Source organism: Chrysoperla carnea, chromosome 3 (assembly GCF_905475395.1).
Source record: "Chrysoperla carnea chromosome 3, inChrCarn1.1, whole genome shotgun sequence".
NCBI classification, from domain to species: Eukaryota; Metazoa; Arthropoda; class Insecta; order Neuroptera; family Chrysopidae; genus Chrysoperla; species Chrysoperla carnea.
Window position 1 is genome coordinate 62,547,580 of NC_058339.1, and position 20,369 is coordinate 62,567,948.

A 20,369-nucleotide genomic window follows, 5' to 3' on the forward strand; every position below is an offset into this window, starting at 1 on the left:
TAGTTTTATTATAAAACATCTCTCATACTGTAATCAATAAAATTTCATTAATCGTTTAATCTACCATGTAATTTAATTATTTTTGTGTTATTTAATTTAATGTGATTCTTCATGTGAAAATAATAACTTTTTTATATTTTTATATAATAATTAATTTAAGGTAATCAAGTGTAATAATGGCTTATACAATATTTATAATTTTAAAGTTTTATAATAAGTTTTTCATTTTAAAATTTATAGAAATTATTATGAACTCCTTAAAATTTTTACCCATAACGTGCGCAGGAATTCTCCAAAGGAGAGGTTCAAACTTTACCAAGTCATAAAGTCAATGAATACAAGAAATTCTTTTTTCGAGTCAGAGAACATTTAATAAGGTCAAAATGTGATATTCAGTCACTATTTTTCAAGTTAATTCTGCGAGGAACAGAAAAAAAACTTTTCCAAAATTCTGTGAGCTTCAAATTCTACACCACGATGTATATTGAGCGAGGATTAAACCGTTTAGCCGATATTCAGACATTGTTATTGTTCATTCGTCACTGTTGTCACAGGTAAAACTGCCAGAATATCTTTACTGCAAATACCGAGTGCTTCGAGTGATTTCTAAACACATCATCCGGCAATGCGTTTTCGCTAAAGTTGAACTTCATCGACTCAGATGTCACAAAAATCATCGTGCAAATTGAATATTCAAGTTCAAAAATTCGAGCAAGTGTTTTCATCAAAATTTTTCATTTTATTGAGAAAGAGGCAAACTAAATTTGATAAAAATTGCGATGATTTAAAATTCGGTCCATAATCTTAAACTGAGTCTGTATTTTCGAGCGTTGAGTATGTTATAATGCGAACCTTGGCTTCCGCAATTCTATGTCGTATTCATTCAAAAGGTTGTATATAAAATATGTTTTTTCAAATTTTGTAATTAAAAACAAACCTAATTCCCAAACCCCCCACCATTATATTCTAAAACGCACTTCCACCACAACTCTATTTCAAATAATAGAACGATAAACTCGAATTTATTAAAAAGCTATTTTTTTTTAGTTATATCGATTCTCGAAGATACATATGAAATAAAATTACGCTACGAATAAGGAGTTTTTTTTTGAAATCGCTTATAAAAACATGTAATTACAAAATAAGTAAAAAAAATTCAAATTATTCTGTAATGCATTTTGACTTACAAAAAAGAAGAAGTATATCTGGCTGTACATTGTATCAATTTAATTATAAAAATTCTTGTTTAATATACGAAATTTTGTAAATTATAAGTTATTATATTTCAGCTGTAATCTTATATTAAGAACAACGCAACGTATTGAAACAAAGGTTGAAACACGTGAAAATAATTTATAAAATTTATATTTTATTGACATAATGTGTAAAAATAAAGTTCCTATGTTAGGTAAGCTACAAATTGATAGACTGAAAATAATCGATAGCTGAATGGTAGACTTTTAATTCAACCTAGAAATCACATACTTTCTTTTTGCTGTTATCTTGACTGATCGAACAGTTAGAGATTTAATCTAAGATTGTTTTAAGATCACCACTTTTCTCACGACTGTAATTAAAGATAAACCAGAATCTCGACCATACAATATATTAATGAAAAAATTACGAAAAAAAAATTAAGATAATTGTTTAGATCGCGCCGAATAATGTTTTCCTGTACGAAATTATCATAATGAACTTCTCTACCAGAGAGCACAGAAAATTTTCTTGTCAACAGCTTAAAATTGTTGGATATTTGTTAAGCATCATCCTTAAGGATGATGTTCAAATAAGAAGATAAATAAAAAAAAAGTAAATATAGTTCCACCCAGAACTCAAAAGAACCGGGTATACGTTAACCGCTATTCTAAAAATTGCAGGACGATTTGAATACAGGAGTCTCGATAATCAGAACACTTGATAATCGAAAGCGTCTAGTAATCGGAACACTTTTTGTCCTCTCAGTTGGTTCACAATCTTCTCTACCAATTACTTACAAAATTATACTGCTTGTTTGTATATACATCTAATTTTATTCCTTGCTATGATTATAAAAACGTAATAGCATCATAATAACATGTTTTTAATGCTGTGTATACAGTCTCACTTAAATACATACATTTCAATACTGTTTTTTCCTTGCTTTATTTTATTTATCATGTTTTTTTCTATATAATCCCAGTAATTGAAAGAAATCCAGTAAAGGGAATACTCCTATTATTGAGTATCGATTATCGTGATTTTACTGTATACCGTTCTAAACGAATCTTCATCAAATCATGGCGCAATTAAATACTTTTCGGAGTTGGGGGTTTCTCTTCCACAGGAAAAGAAATTCTCAGCTTTCATAGACAAGAAAATTGTTAAGCGTGATCATCAAAACAGTATCAGTAAACTAACAAAGTTTACTTAACTTAATATCTCCAGTTACTGATGGAATTCACAATAAAACAGTGAAATTTAATAATTTGAATTTAAAAATGTTCCACGTATGGCATATCCGACTTGACAGCTCCCGTGTTAATGATATTTATATATTTAATGTGTAACAATAATTTGAACCATATTGTAAATAAATTCAAGATGCATATAATATAAAACAAGATATTTTATGATGTTTTATCTTTTTTTGAACCGGTATTATTATATTAATATATTGTTATTTATTATTATTTTTATCTATAAACAATTTTCAAAGATGTATAACGGTACTATTAGTATAAACTTTTAAAGTTGAACATTTAATTTGTTACATGGGATATAGTGGATACGATACTACTTTACTCGATTTAAGTCGTACTCAAAACTGGTTTTAAAAAGAAAGAAAACAAAATAAGTACCTATACAAAACACATTCGAATTAGTTTTTTTTAATTATAAGATTTTTAACAAGTTTGGTGCTATGTATTAGATCATGAGCGCATAATAATGCGAGATTTGTATGTTTTTTTTTTTCTTAATTGGTAATAAATAGAGGTTTTAATCACAGTTCAGTGTCAAATTTATTTGAAAACAAGTGGAAACAAACAGTGTTGACTACTCTGTCAAATTACACATTCATACATGTCATACATATATAACTGATATTCCCATATAATACATTCTATAAAATTTGAGCATAAAGTGATCTTTACGAAAAAATGTTGCTTATTTTTTTATAAGGAACATATTTTACATTTAAACTTTTGTTCTATCTCTAACGGTTTACAAGATGGGTCCTACCCAATTGACCTATGTTGCTCATTTACGAACTTGACCTCACTTTTTAAGTCCTCAGCACGCTATAAAAATTTCAGCTTGATATTTCTTTTCGTTTTTGAGTAATCGTGATGACAGACGGACAGACGGACAGACAGACGACAGACGACAGACATACAGACAACCGGAAATAGACTAATTAGGTGAGTTTATGAACACCTATATCAAAATTTTCTTCATAGTATCAATATTTTTAACCGTTACAAACTTGGGACTAAACTTAGTATACCTTGGTATATTTCATATACATGGTACAATAAGTTTTTCGATTTTAATATTTTTCTACAAATTTTTTATTGTCTGGTACATATTTTAAAACATAGATATCGACAAGACGATACGTGGGAAAAATGGCATACAGTTTTGAATAAAAACGAAGGAGATTAAGATGGGGTTGCAATAATAATAATTCAAAACTATTCATTTTTCAACCTCCTCAACGATTGCAAACTATTATCTTATATATTATTTCTCTAGCCTGCTTCCTGTCACATGGCGACAACTTCTTTCTTCTTTTATCAAATTCCATGATTTGCCACTCCTTTCAAGTTTATCGAGCTGGTTCATAAGAAAATCTGGCTTAGGAAAAACAGGCTATTGAAATAATAATAAGATTTATTATGAAAATTGTGTAATTTGTTTATCATATCTGTAATAAAATTGCCTATAAATAAAAAGAAAGTAAATTACTATTTTTAGACAAGGATACCGCACGGTGCATTTCCGCACGAGTTAAGCTAGTTTAAAATATAAGGCAGATAAAAAAGGAAGCACTATGAGCTCACGGTCTATGTGTGTAGACAACACTTTTTCAAATCCTCATGATTGAATTAAGTAACATTTCAAAGTTTTTGTTTGTAGTGGTCTTAATAATTATATCACCGGATACAAAATGTTTATAAACTTCAGTAGTATATAACAATTATAATAAATTTATTGATTTTATTATTATCTTTGGTTTAACTAAGATTTCAGTTGAGTTTTAGCCCTAATAATAAATGATCAGCATTAAAATATGTGTATATTTTCGAAACCAGGTGTTTTTAAAACCTTATTGGAAGAGAAGACTTATTGCAAATCTTCAAAAAATACCTCGTAGCTATAGTCTTAACTTGAGGATTTTCAAAATGATATTTCCAAAAATCGGGAGTAAAATTATTTTCTAGAATAATTTAGAAACATAAAATATAAAAATCGAATGCTTTTAACGATTGGAAGAGTGCATTTTGAAGTATCGCTTAAAACCGAATACGAGTATTTATATTTCGAAGTAATTTCTAAAGTCCAGCTATTTGAGGGAGATAAGATAGTTTTTTTTTCAAATATGTACTTATATCACTCAGATATAAAAGTCATTCGTAAAGGACTTTAGACGTTATTTCAAAAACGAACTCCCCCCTGTCAAATCAACTCGAATGGCACATATTTTTGGTGTCAAAATTATCCTGTATACCGAGTTTTCTTAGTACTAAAAAATTAATCATAAATAAATCTTACAATACATGCTCTTTGAAATTTAAAATGGTAGGTACCGTTTTCGAGATATGTAAAAAAGTATCTATATCTTTATTCACACTCGGTATACATCCAGCATGTTAATTATGGAAATAGCGCTGACAGCACAGACTGTGGAAAATTCCAACTTTTTTTAAATACAGAAACTTTTATTAATCTCAAATTTCAATTATATTGATTTTCTAAGAAAAGCCATTTCACGAGTGAACAAGGTACCATTTAATTGAATTAGTAATGTAGTAAATTGATTTGAAAAATTTGTTATTAAACTCTTTTACTTTCTGCAGAGATCTTTCGCGTACGCGGTCAATCTTAAACACCCTATAGAGAGGTAAAAATAAATAAATAATATTAAGTAGGTATATTGTTTATTTGTTTTAATAACATAATGAATAATGTATGCTCTAGTTTTATTTTAAGTAAGTACAAGAGGGATTCTTTTAATAAAATTAATGTTCATTTAAATATGATTGGTTCATTCATTTGTGTATAAAATTATGTACTTTAATTTTCTTGATTAATTTTGAAGGTGAGATCAGAATCAAAATGTTAAAAATATTACATAGTTATTACTTCTATATATACTCCTCTGTGTCATTAAAAACGCACTAGTTAAAACATTTTAAGTTTTTTTTTTATTAATTATTATAACAAAGGATTCAATTTTTTTTCCAAATTCGATTTCTTCCCCAATTTCTCGATCATTTTTTTGTATTATTTAAATACGTATCTCTACTACCATGTAGTCACCGTCAGTATGAATTAGCTGATCGTAATTACTCTTATAGTGTATATGTTACTTGTTCCTAATTTGGTAACGCTCGTGCAGCTATGAGAGTTGCGATTAGCTAGTTCATACTGATGATGACTACATGGTAGTCGAAATACGTATTTATATAATACATAAATTGATCAATCACATTGGGTAAAACCTCGAAATTTAATTCGAAATTCATTGTATAACAAAGAAGGATATTTCAGAGACCGACGACTTTAAATTAAAATAAAACATATAAAAATATTTTAATATCAATGAAACTGGCTATATTGCAAAATTATTTGTATTCCTTTAATGTTTGAATATGATTTCGTAATGTTTGAATGTAATCTCAATGTCCAATTTTCGACTATAGCTCGCTGAGTGTATTCAACCGTTGAACTTTTGATTTATCGGCGAAAACAAATAACTTTACATATCCCCAAAGAAAATAATCTAATGAGACTATATCGAACGGTTTTGAAAGTCAATTTACAGGTCCATTACGTGAAAATAATAAAAAATTCAACATTTTGCAAACGTTGATCTGACGTCATTCAATTCTTATGAATAGTAATTCAAACTCAACACTAAGCAACTGTATGCTGTCAAATCGGTTATCAAAAAGTGTTGCCATTTCAAAAATGTGCACTCTAAAAAAACATACTTTGACGGTGATTTATTGTTTCAAATATGTTGGCGAGGAGTATACATTGTGGGATGACGTTAATATAGTTATAAGGACATAAAAATGATGAGTATAATTTAATTGGACATTTACAAATGTGATTTTGTCTAAAACTAATTATTATTAGTGATTTATTCTAAAAAAAAATGCCAGTTTTAGTTGCAAAAGTTAGTAATTGCTGATGTTGTTGCTTGCTTTAAGGTCTAGGACCAGGCGTAATATTCGACAGCTATTTCAACACGATTGAAAATTAGGGAGAATGGTTGTTTAGGTCATGACGAAAAACTTTTTACTCTACGAAAAATTCCAATGCTGATAATCTTCTTAAAAATTTCGATTAATGAATATTTTATTATCGAATTTTATACAGAAAGCTTTTGTTACGATCGATCTTGACAACTCAAATAACTATCAAATACTACGCCTGGTCTTTGACCTATTTGGTTATGCAATATGAATATTACTACATTGTGTCCAATTAATTCGGTATCATAAGGAAAACTTTTTTATTATTTGTTTTATGAAAAAAAGTAATTCTTGATCAATGGTTCTGCATGGCGTAGAACGCAAAATGAAATAATCATATATGAATTTTTTCCATTCGACTCTGAGGTTTTACGCAGAAGAAAAGTATCTTTAGTTTTTACAAAATCGACAATACTTTACTTATGAGCAAAATTGACTTTTTTTTCGACAAACTTCATATATGAATGCAAAATACTCATATGTGATTATTTCATTTAAAGTTTTAAGCCTTGCAGAACGTTTTATCAAAAATAACTTAAATAATAAAAAAGTTTGCCATAAGTGACTTTATTGTACACACTGTATATATTATATGGAGTATTTTATAACGAGTAATAAGATTAACAAAAATAAGCCTATATATAATAAAATTCAAATTAAAATAATTAATATCTCAGGAGATAAACAAATAATTTTAATCAGTCATAGCGCTTACGTAATAGCCGAGAATCTACGTACAACAATAATGTTAGGTAAATCTGAGGAATGGTAAAAAAGGAAATAACTCTACCGACGATCTTAATAAAGCGACATTATTTATTTTTAATCTTGGTATTTTGATCCACGATTACTTTAAAACCATGATAAAGGGCATTTTTTTATTACTAAGCGCAAAATAGTTTTGAGAGTTGTTGTAGTTAAGTTCGAAAAATGTATATACGCTAGCTTTATATCTATTTAATAGTAATGGCTAATAATGTGTTTATACAGAATGTTCGATTTTCATCTAGGCACATAAATATCACGAGTACGACAGAATACATTCGTTAAGCAATGCATCCAAGTGAGAGGTATTATATACATGTGTTGAAGCTTCGATATGCGTTGAGATAGTCGTAAGACGTTTGGAGAGTACGAGTTTCATAGTTCAATAGATGAACTATAATAGTAAGCCACGATACAAGTCATTTTTGTAATTTCATATACCACCTATAATAACTCTTACTTAGATGCATTGCTTAACGCTTTGTCATACTCGTGATATTTGTATACCTAGATGTAAATCGAACATTCTGTATTTCCATTCTAAAACTACTCCATATAATATAAGATGGTATGGTGTCGTTTGGTGATAAAATTGAAACAATGAACAAACTTTCACATATGGTCTTATTTTTAATAAAAAAGCTGCAATATTATGGATGAATGGTATTTTAGTAAACTCTCACAAACACAAAGCTATTTCATATATTTTAGTTTATAAGACGCTTACGTCGTCTCTGATGTGGTTTCTTCAAATGCTCTTATAAATGTGTTGTGCCTGTAAAATTTAATATAAACTATTTCATTTATTTATATAAAACTTAAAACACACATAAAAAGACAAAAAACTCAAAATATAAAAAAATATATATAAAATTTTTGGTAAAAAATTTTTAAAAGAAATGTATGTATAATTAAAAAATAAAAAGTGGCATTATACCAAAATAACTCGGTAAAAACAAGTCGTACATTAACAACTTAGGCCAGAACAACTAGGTAAAAAAATAACTTCGGTTAAAAAATCCCAATATTAAAATGACTTGGTGCCAAAACAATTCCAGTGGGTGTTTCTTAGTTTGGATACAAGATTATTACAAAGGCCAAAAAAACCGAAAGCCGTGGCCTATCCGTGGATCAGTGAGTAAACGAAATCACAATGCAAACTCGCAGAGCCATGCTAATTCGACCCCATTAAAGGCGTGACAAATTGTTTTGAACGGAGTTCGTTTGGCACCGAGTTGTTTTTAACGGAGTTGTTTTGGCCAGTGTTATTAAATAAATAATTTAGTAAACTATTCCAATCGAATTCAGACATTTATACATTGATAGCAAACTCTGTTTATCGTTTTCTATAAGGCGAAAATGTTTCGTTCTCCAAACACAAGTTTCGCTAATTAAAATTTTTGGAGATAATCCCTATAGTTCGTAAAATGCACGGAAAAAATCCTTGCGAGATTGCTGTGTCAAGCTTTTCATATCAATCGAAAATGTCTTTATATTTACCGTTTTCCACCAAGGGTTGATTTCGTAGCTCCAATCAAGGGGGAGATACAAATCATCGAAATTTAAATTACTTCAGGGAAGCATTTTGACATGAAGTCTTCATCGCGGAACATAAACATATAGGTATTGATGGACTTGTTAGTCACAAAAGGAAGATCCGAACTAATTTCTATTTCTGGTTTGCCAAAAATAATGAATTTCCTTAAAGTAAATCGATGAAACTCGGTTTAAACTCGATGAAATTTGCAGATTTGTTCACTGTTTCTTCACTGCCCGTATTTCGGAAAGCCTCTTCAGAATTATTTCAATTTCACTAATTAATATCTCTCACATTATTGGATTTTTTCAAAACATTTCTCAGACCATCAGTTTTAAATATAAAATTTCTAGGTAATTTTAGATGAAAAAATCTGAGAAATCATCGTTTCTTTTTTAATTAATTAATTCAAGTATATATTGAAAAGGAATGAATACTTCTAAAATAATATCCGCGTTATTACATAAAAAAAAATACAAAAAGTCATGTTTGACTGATATTTGTCCAACCATGAAAATAACAGGTCCAACCAAACGAATAAAACAATGAAAGGATAAACACAAACCGCAAAGGAATTATATAATAATTTGAATACAGTAATAAATTTAATGATTATCTAGTTATGACAGAGGTTCATACATAAAATATAATTATTATGAATTTTACCCACAATTATTGTGGATGATGATGGTTTAACCTTGTTAATGAAAAAAAGTTATTACTGAATGCTTATGGTATTAGAGCTAGCAACGTCACGAATTGTATGACGAAATACGCCTGACAAATTTTTTCTGACAGAAATAAGATAGTGACAAAGTACGCCTGACATCTGGAGAGGTTTATTGCGTTTACTAATTTGCATTTCTTGAAATACATGAGAAAATTGTTGATTTTAAAATCATTTTAAAACAATTTTTATATCATGATATATATGAAATTAATCAAGATATAATAAGTATAGTCCCAAATTTGTAACGCTTAAAAATATTGATGCTACGAACAAAATCACCTAATTAGTGCATTTCCGGTTGTTCATCAGAGTGTCTGTCTTTCACCACGATAACTCAAAAACGAAAAGAGATAACAAGCTTAAATTTTTATAGCGTGCTAAAGGCAAAAAAAGTAAGATTGAGTTGATTGAGTGAGATTCAGTCAATTGACTCTTGCGACTGTAAGACCCATCTTTTAAACCGTTAGAGAGAGAATAAAAGTTTAAATACAACAAATTTTCCTTTTAAAAAAATAAACAACTTTTGTTCGAAACATTTTGCCGTAAACATCACTGTTCATACGTGAGGGAGCAAGTTTAATAGTATGTTTTATATGGGAATATCAGTAATGTGTGTGTGACATTTATGTATGTGTGACTATCTTTCTTTACTTACATGGCGTAAAAAAACTAACGATTGCGTAAACAACATTGTCCACATATGGTATTTCAACAATTTACTCAGTCAATTCAATTATTGTATTCGAAATATTAAAATTTGCCATACAGTTTTTCCGTTGCTAACACCGCGCCAGAAAATATTCTAATAACTGAATAAAAAACGTTTTCAAATCCTTTTAATGAACCTGTACTTTTTAATATAATTTAGCTTTATAATTAAAAAAGTAAGTAAAGTAAAGTAAGTTATGTTTGCAGCTCTCAAATAAAAGATGTATTTCATTCCTTCCTGATATCAGTAAGGAAAGAACGTTACCAGCTCTTGTACCATTAGGGTTTTAATTATTCATGTTAATTAATAAAACCAAAGGGGTGTGTTTTAGGGAAGAGAAAAACCACAAGTGTATTTATTGAAAGCTTAATAAATTCTGGGAAATAATCATTTAGTCATGTATAACACTAAAATGTCTTATTACAGAATTCATTAATATTATTAAAAAATTAGTGGCATTGAGAAATAAGTGGTTTGACCAACTGAGAAAGAGGAACGGCCATGTCCATAGCCAGTTTTTAATCACTACAACACGTTTTATATTCTTCATATCCAAATAACACAGTTTTATCTAAAAAATATACAGGTTTCTTCTAATAATGATTTTGCTCGGCCAATATCATATGTATCGGACTTCAATCATTCGCCTACATTGAACAATATTTCATATCTGCCAATTTCTACATTTAGAAAGAAAAGTTTTGACAGTATATATATGAAGATCTGTCATTTAGGCATATCCAAATTTTAAAACTCTTTATCAATAACATTTCGAATTTATAGTTTACTTAAATAGTAACATTATGTTCCTTCATCGTATTTTACTGTTTTCTGTAGATATACTTCAGCAAGTTAGTCAGACAGATTGTTATTTGTCTGAATTTGTAAATTCTTACAACATACAGCTACGAATTTAATTTGTTATTTAATAAAAACTATAATTTGCTTAATTTAGTTTGTCAACATAATTTATTAGTCATAAGCGTCTATTTTATTAATTATAAGTAATGAAAAACAGAGGCTTAGGAAACTTTAACATATGTACATCAAGTATTCGATTGGAGAAAATTCGATTGAAGAACAAATAAATATCGGATTTTTTTCAACAACAAAAATTTTCCAAAACAATTAAATGCAAATTGAAAAGAAGGCCTTATATTATCAGTATTTTTTTTTTTAAGTATGAAAATATCTTTATACGAACGGAAGCACAGCTCAGTATATTAACTATATCTTTATGTCAAAATCAAGCGAAATTTCAATGATTCTTTTTGTCTGTCATTTTGATAATTGATAAAAGTTTCGTAGGCAAGAAAAATTACGTTTGAGCCGTGGCTCGAGTGCCAAATTTAGAGAAAACGATTTTTTTGTGTGTAGACAATTTTTCCCTGATGTATTTGTTAATCAGTCACATTTTCAAACAGTCCTTCATTTTCATGCGATCAACTAAAATACTACCCACTTTTTAATTAACCCCTTCCACTAAAAATATTAACTTATTTATTTAACATAAATAAATAAATATTTTCTACTACATTTTAAAATTCACAAATAATAATTTAATTTTAACTTAATTTAAGTAATAAATTTTGTTGTAAATTAATTTAATATTTACTTTTTTTTGGTGATAAAATAATTAAATATTATGTAAATTTTTATCATGTGAAATTAACTCTACAATATTTTTTGTTAGACTTTAGTTTAATTTAAATAGAACATATTATATTAAAGTAAAAATTTAATTAATCATTGTTCTAATTTCCTATTTAAATAATAATTCAGTCATACTATACAAATAATATACATTACATTTGGTCAACATTTACTGACGTAGGGTAATATTTTGTAAAATTAAAGAGTTTCATACCAGAAGGGCGTTTGTGTTAATTTGCTGGTTATGAAATATTTTGACAGTTCCATTACATTTGGGTTACTAATTGTATGAAATAATTTTCTCATATCAAAAGAACGCAGATAATTATATTAGAGAATCAATTGCTTACTCGCTCTTTTGGGACAAACTGGATTGTTTTCTTGCAGCAGAAAGAGTAGCAAATCAGGAAGGCGTATCTGTATACATAGACGAGGAAATTTAGCATTTTACCTTTAAAATTAAAGAAGAAAGAAGAATCGAGATGCGGTTTTTATACCATGTATATATGTAATATATATCAAGGCATACTAAGTTTAGTCCCAAGTTTGTAACGCTTAAAAATATTGATGATACGTTAAAAAATTTTGGTATAGGTGTTCATAGAATCATCTAATTAATCTATTTTCGGTTGTCCGTCTGTTTGTGAACACGATAACTCAAAAACGAAAAAATATATCAAGCTGAAATTTTTACAGCGTACTCAGGACGTAAAAAGTGAGGTCGAGTTCGTAAATGAGCAACACAGTTTCAAAGTTCAATTGACTGTCCTGGAAAGTTGTGTTTTGACGGATACGCCTTACTGCCATGAAACCCTTGATGTATATGCTAAAAATTATTAAATTAGTAATTTTTTATAAAAAACTTTTCAAGGTTCTGTGGTTAATGGTGGCATATTTTTATTGATTGATCAATTAATTATAACTTAGGTTGTACGTGTTTTCTAATAATGAAAAAAAAAAATACACGTGAGGCTACCAATTATATCTAGTAGGTAATGGTTTTTTATTGTAAAGTTATTTATGCATTTTGAGAATTTAATTCATTTATGCATGTCTGTTGATAAAAATATTTAACAGTTATGATTTTATCAAATAACAATTAATAAAAAATAACATTATTAACATTGTTTAAGGTATTTTCAGCATGGTATTTGTAATTTTTATACCATGTATCTAAAATATACCAAGGTGTACTAAGTTTAGTCCTAAGTTTGTAACGCTTAAAAATATTGATGCTATGAATCTTTGGTATAGGTGTTCATAAAATCACCTAATTAGTCCATTTCCGGTTGTCTGTCTGTCTGTCTGTCTGTTGTCTGTCTGTCCGTCTGTCATCACGATTACTCAAAAACGAAAGTAGATATCAAGCTGAAATATCTATAGCGTGCTTAGAACGTAAAAAGTGAGGTCAAATTCTTAAATGAGCAACATACGTCAGTTGGGTCTTAGGTCCGTAGAACCCATCTTGTAAGCCGTTAGAGATAGAACAAAAGTTTAAATGTAAAAAATGTTCCTTATGAAAAAAAATACACAACTTTTGTTTGAAACATTTTTTCGTAAACATCACTGTTTACCCGTGAGATCGCAAATTATGTGCAAATTGTATAGTATGTATGTTATGGCTATATTAGTTATATATGTGTGACATGTATAGGTATGTGTGTAATGTGATAGAGTAATCAACACTTTCTGTACATGGTATTTAAACAATTAACTCAGTCAATTTAACTTGTTTTTTTGATTTTTTAATTTCTAAAGATCATTTATATAAACTTTGATTCGAACATTGATTAGTCAAAATAAATAAACTAAATGATAAGCAGTTTCAACAGTAAATATAATTCTAAAATTGCCTTCATGCCCATACTACCTGGGCATAATAAGAACCTGATCTAGTCAGTCAGTTTTTAATATATAAATTAAAACCATAAGTTTTCATCTAATCTAATTTGAACTAAGAAATTAATAAAGAATAAATTGCACTAATAATATCTACTAATAAAGTTTTCAGATGCTAAGCACAAAAATATTATGAATAAAAACTTATTTTGAGTGATTACTCAGATTAGTAAATTAAATTTGATTGCAATAAAGTTAATTACAATGCAAATATAAAGTGATGCCAATTCAAATCAATTATGTCCTGTTTGGTGACAGAATTTAATCACATATTGTTTGAAATACGATCATATGCAGTTATGTTGTTTTTGTCAAAATTTATTGATAAAATCATTTTTACTATGCGACAACTGGAATCTTAGAAAAAAAACTAGGTTTCAGTAACCGTTTAACAGGCTGAAAATAGGTTTCAGTAGCCGTTTAATAAGTAGATTAATATTAAAAAACATTAGCAATTTACAAAATGCTGTTCAAATATTTGAACGAACTGTAATCTTATAAAAATAGTAAATAGTTAATCTATTGCATAACTTTTAAGATTTGGGCCTTTTTATGTCTGATTTTACTCGACATTGACGTCATTAGTGGTTTTGCAATGATTTTAAAAAAATTTAAATAAAAATATTTTCTTTAATTAATAATGGGGTTTAACCTCCGGTTTTCTGACATACGCCAATAACAAAGGCCACCCTTATCATTATTTAAAATATTTTCTTAGAGACAAGCTTATTATTGTATTAAAAAGTTGAAAACAATTTTTCTTATGAGTCACTTATACATTATTATTTATATAATTTGGTAGCGCTAAATTTATAAAATCAAGAATGGCTCAGAGCGCCCCAAGCTTGATTATTTTTTATTTAAATTTTAAATTCAAAACGAAAAAACGGATAAATCAAATATGATATTTACTATAGGTTAAACTAAATAAAAGCTTGTAAAAAATACTATAATTTTGAAACATATTTTTGTGGAAATTATTTTCATTTCATCAATGCGGTATTTAAGCTTAAACAAGTATAGCAATTTCCTAAAGCAGCGCAATTCGAGAAGCGATAGAATTTGAGATCCAATTAAAAATTTTGTTTAAAACTTTTAAAAATAAACCATCCACTAACATAGAAAAGTATAAACATTTTCAGAAATTTAAAAATATAAAATTTTGTAATAAAATAAAAACAATTGAAGCTGAATAAAACATGGCTACCGTATAAATAAATAATAAATCTTTTTTATAGCCCTCAATTATATTTATTTTTTTAAATTTGTATATTCGGACGAAAAAAATTTATGATAAGATAAAACGGTAAATATTTAATGATTCATTAAAATACGCAAGGATGTTCTAAGAATTTATTAATTAAATTACTACTCTACCAACTTTTTTTTTCTTTAATTTAAAAAATTAAAAAAAAAATGACACTGCATTCATTTTTAATTAGCATAACTAGATAATTTTCTATTTTACCGATATTCAATAAATAAAACTCCTAATTTAGATAGTGTTATAAAAAAATGCACTTTTAAGAAATTTAATTTTCTAATAAAAAAAAATTAAACTACAGTGAAAACTGTTTGAGGTGACATTGAGGACATCGTTGTAAATATTAGATGTCTCTGCAATTTTATTTTACCAATTCGTTATTCTTGAGATTAAAAATACTACCCGAATAAGCGAATTGTACTTGCTACAAGCACAGAGAGCTACCGTAGAAGCTGTTGCCACTTCGATGCCAATCACAGCAGTGCGGTAGTTGCGAAGTAAGCCGAGATTGTGATAGTGAGTTCACTTCGTCAAGCTTTGGCGAGTATACTCGGCGAGAATACTCTGCGTAAGTGTGGATCAGGGATCAAAGGGACCCAATTTTTGAATTATTATTATTATTATTTTATTTTGGTTTAAATTAGTCAGTCTTAACATTATTTTAAGCCAATTAAAACTAATAAAAATGAAGGATAATTTTTTTTTTCGAATTTTTCGAAACTTGTTTTTAGGATAGCACTGCCTCAGAAAGGTCACGCTGCCTTAATTATTGTTAACCGATTTTTGGAAACTTAGCTATAAAATGTTCTCAATCAAGGCGATTCAACCGTTTAGGGGCTACGGTGCCAATGAGAAACACATAGACGCATAGATAAACATTTTAAACTTATAACACTCCTTCTTAAATCAATATCAAAGCGATGGGCAAGGTCAGATCAAAAGAGATGAAAAGGATACTTAGCGAGCTATCATTTTTTGGGAACTATTTTTGGTAATATTAGAAATAAAATTGAAATATTTGAGTTGACTTTCCTTTTTTGAATTATTGTATTGAATTACCTAATTATTTTACCATTTCACTTTTCGAAATGAACTGAGCCAGGTTTATTTGACCATTCATTTCCATAGTAATTATTTATATGTTAAAATTATATGTCATGCCTTTGCCAAACTGAATTGATTTTGAAGATCATCGCCAATTTTTTAGTTTTTCCGGGTATGTTACCCTAAGCTCGCGCTTGAAAAATACCTAATAACACTCTCCGTTAAATTACCTTTCAAATGTTACAAAAAAAAAAAAAAAATTAATTCATTCGTTTAGGCGTTACGATGCCACAGACAGTCAAACACACAGACACACACATAGAGCGGTCAAACTTATAACACCCTTTTTTTAAGTTTGGGGGTTAAAAAACAGGATCTTTCAAAGACTGAGTGAAGAGTTTTTAAGATATCGCATAAAATCGAAAAAATTATCCAAAAATACACATTCCGTCTCACACCAATCTTCAATACTTTAATATGCATTATTAACCCCACGTGAATATCTGAGTTGCAATCAATTTCAACTGCATAGCTATGAAATAAACGCATATATTCGTGTTTGGAACTATACCATATATAAACAGTTATAACCAATATAATAAAAATAAATTAAAGTCAAGTATATAAACCACTGCGGATAAAACATCAGAATTAAATTTTGTTAATATTTTATGTCATTGAAAAAAATTCAAGACTTTTAGAGTTTTATTAACAAACAAATATTTGTATGGTCTTTTTTCTAATTATATGTCGAGTCATTAATATCATTAATTAACAAGCAAAAAAACAGTTTCACAAAATAAATATACCAACGAATAATTTTATTGCGATCCGTTATAGGTGATTTCGAAATTTCAATAAAAGTTCATTATATGAATGAGGAACTTAATTTTTAATTGGAAATACAGTAGAGTCTTATTAATTCGGCACTCATACTGGGATGCTTTGCATTACTGGATATGTCGAACTACTAAATGTCCGGATTACTGAGAGTTTACTGTATTTATATTTGGGTCATGTTGTTTTCAGTATTCATGAATTTAATTTAATTAATTACTTTAAATATTTCATATTTCATGGTCACCATTGAAAAAACTCAATTTTTCTTTGCGATTAATTAAAAAAAAAAAAAACTTAAGTGGAAATTATGAAAACGTGAATAGGGCCTAGAGTTTTTTAAAATTTCTTTCTTTCAATTTGTTTTACTTTTTCAACAATATAGTTTTAGATTTGTGTGGGCTTAGTCTAACAACAGAGTAAGGACAAGTTTGGGAGATCTATACTTTTTAAGTTATGGGCCCTTCAAAAAATTAATTTCCCAGCCAGGCTAAATTTTATGAATAATTGCTTTTTGCCTCCGACCACTTGAAAATTTTAAATTTCAAAGTACTTCTTCTTGCAAATAAGTTCAACAATTTTTCGACCCTTCTTTAAAATAATATATTTATTGCCTCATGTTTTAGCTTCCTTATCCTCCAGACTACACAAATACATTGGGCCCCCGGTAATCCAGCATTCCCTGTAAATCCAACTATTGTTTTTGTATTTGAAGTATGATTTATACTTCAGAGCAGAATATAACATCTAGAATCTTTCAATTGAGTTAGAGATTTGTTGGCTTACAAGGTACTCTTTTGTAAAAAATTCCCTGATATCGGGGTCTTAGGCAGTAATCGACAAATTCGATCTAAGCCGACATTACCCTGCAAAGAGTTTGCTGTATTCTCGGAGGTCCACTTTTATTTCATAAGAACTTTATATGTATTTTGATAAATTGTTTATGGTAAATAGATTATTAGGCATTTTTAAGCACAATTTTGGGAGCATATTTCAAAAATAGCGCATATCTTGTAATAACTATAATAATTCCTTTAAGAAATTTCCGTTGTTATATTTCAGCACTTAGCCCGAAAAAAGCTTAGGGACTCCGTCATCAATCAACTGTTGGGATTTTTTTAAACATATTTATTGCGTATTTCGATAAATTTGAATGTTTTTTGTTTTTTTGTTTTTGGTTCGTAAATTGTATCCAATCGCCGGTTATATCGACAATAAAGAATTTAAGTAGAAACAAAATTTATAAATGAAGTCCGGACTTTTATATATTTTAGGACGAGGCAGGCTGTTAAAGAAATCTTTGTAAACAAAATCTGCGGCTCTTTTAAAATCTGTTTCAAATTTAAGCTAATCATTTCAGTTTTGTGTTGTAACAGAAAAATAATTTTAAATCGTTATTTTTCGAAACGTGAATCAAAATTATCGAAATAATCAACATGTATTTTTGTGGGAATCCCAACAATTTCTAAGAGTCCCGATCCATTTTTCTGTCTATATGTTGTTCCCAATTTTGATATAATTAATTTTAATATAAAGGAGACATATTTTAAAACTTACTCAGAACGTATTCTAGCTTTTGCCATCATTAATTAAAAAGAAGATTCACAACAATATTATAAAATATCACACAACTCAACTACTAACTATATCATAAACAATTGTGTAATTCAAAATAAATAAAACGTTATTCAATACAACAATTAAAATTCGTTACAATAAACAACAAAAAAACAACAACAATAACAATGTTAAAATGTAAATATAATAATATCTTGATTCATAACATTTACTGTACGGTATAATGTATTTGAAAATATCCTCATCGTAAGTGACCAACAACGTATTTCTGTCACCATTGATAATGAAAATAATACGTGTATAACAAACGAGCGATATCTATTGAAACGAACAAACGATATATTTTAACATGATATCAAACATATCCCGTTCTTTGTTGTAATGGTATTTTTATTTATAATTATATAAAATTACATTAGCTCAGACAATAATATACGTAATATTATACGGACTATGGTTGTTAATATTACATGTGGTTCGTAAAATATTGAAGGTATCTTTTTTAGTCTATTCAAGTTTTACGCGTCGCATAGGTATCTATAGATCTTGAGCCGAAAGATTCCTCAAAAACTTCGTCACTCAACCGCTAAATCAACCAGATTTTCGTGATTTTGTATTATTTAAGGCAGTAAAGACTAAATTAGATTTCTTTAGAATCGCACCACAACAAATACTTGTGTACATAATTTGAAACTATACAACCAGTCGTTTGAACTGAACCTGATTTATGTGTGTTTTAACCGAAATAACCTTATGCATCAAGTTTCATCAAATACCGAAATAATTTTGTATGTGATTTCCTAATATCATCCCTCATGGTCCAAGAGACGGTGTAAGGTCGATCTTTCACCATCTGATAACCAAACGAGACACATTTTTTATGAAATTTTATTCATTCTTAAACATTCATATCATAGTTTTTCTGTCGAAATGTGGATATTTTAATTAAATTAATTTTAATCAATTTTTTCCATGAACCATTTTTTTTCAGGCAAGCCTATACCGTTATTTTCGTAATTTAATTATATTTCTTTTGATACCAATTTCGATTGGCTAACTGTTAACAGATATATGTAGTTACTTATAATGACTTACCTGTTCATATAGTATGTACAGATCTACACCGATCGGTTTACCAATCAAAATTGGTATCAAAAGAAAGATAATTTAATATCAGAAATAATGGTATAGGCTTGCCTGAAAAAAACCGTTCATGGAAAGAATTGAATAGATTAATTTAATAAAAAATACGCATGAACACTTTTCGATAGAAAACTATGATAGTGTTTAAAAATAAATACAGTTTCACAAAATACATGTCTAATTGGGTTATCAGATGGATGAAGGTTAACCGTACAATGCAGGAAATTACAAAAAATCGAAAAAAAAATTTTTTTCTCCAATTTTTATAAAAATCACTTTTTAGAGTAATCATCATAAAGATTCTTTTTTCGATTTTAAAAAAGCTACTCAATCATTGGTTTAATGGGCCCTATTTTTTTATTTCTGGGTCAAAACTTTCTTATATACGAAGTTCAATCAAATTCCGAATAAAAACTAGTTTGTAATTTATCGATTTTTCATTATCCCAAGTATCCATTTCAAAATATCCATTAAACAATCGAAAAAATGTGTTCAACTTGAATAAAAGTTTAATTGATGGAAACATTTCATTTCGATATCGACTATCAGGTAATAGTACTTGGGTATGCAAGTCGAGTTCTCGCCGTCACAGTACTGGTATAGTATAACACCTAGGGCAAAACCCATCTAGGGTCACACAATGGGCATTCGAGTGACTGCCGGCACTGTCAAACGAGTCCTACAATTAAATAATTTTTTGTTTAATATTTTTAGAACTCTCTGTATAAATGATGCTTTCATGTATATTG

General features: G+C 28.3%; 1 protein-coding gene across 3 annotated transcripts in view; it reads right to left on the minus strand.

Annotated features, from left to right (window-relative positions):
• The window catches only part of LOC123295511 (transmembrane ascorbate ferrireductase 2-like), a 61,080-nt gene that overhangs the window by 25,910 nt on the left and 14,801 nt on the right, over positions 1-20,369 (minus strand). The window contains exons 1-2 of one of the 3 annotated variants that reach the window (XM_044876888.1): positions 18,457-18,731; positions 7,954-8,001 (exon numbers count right to left, since the gene is read on the minus strand). The exons of 1 other annotated variant lie outside the window; for it this stretch is intronic. In XM_044876888.1, the coding sequence (XP_044732823.1) occupies positions 7,954-8,001; positions 18,457-18,485 (77 nt within the window). In that variant the 5' untranslated portion in view covers positions 18,486-18,731. Of the gene's footprint in view, positions 1-7,953; positions 8,002-18,456; positions 18,732-20,369 lie in introns of those variants that run through there. One more of the 3 variants, XM_044876889.1, reaches the window with a different exon arrangement.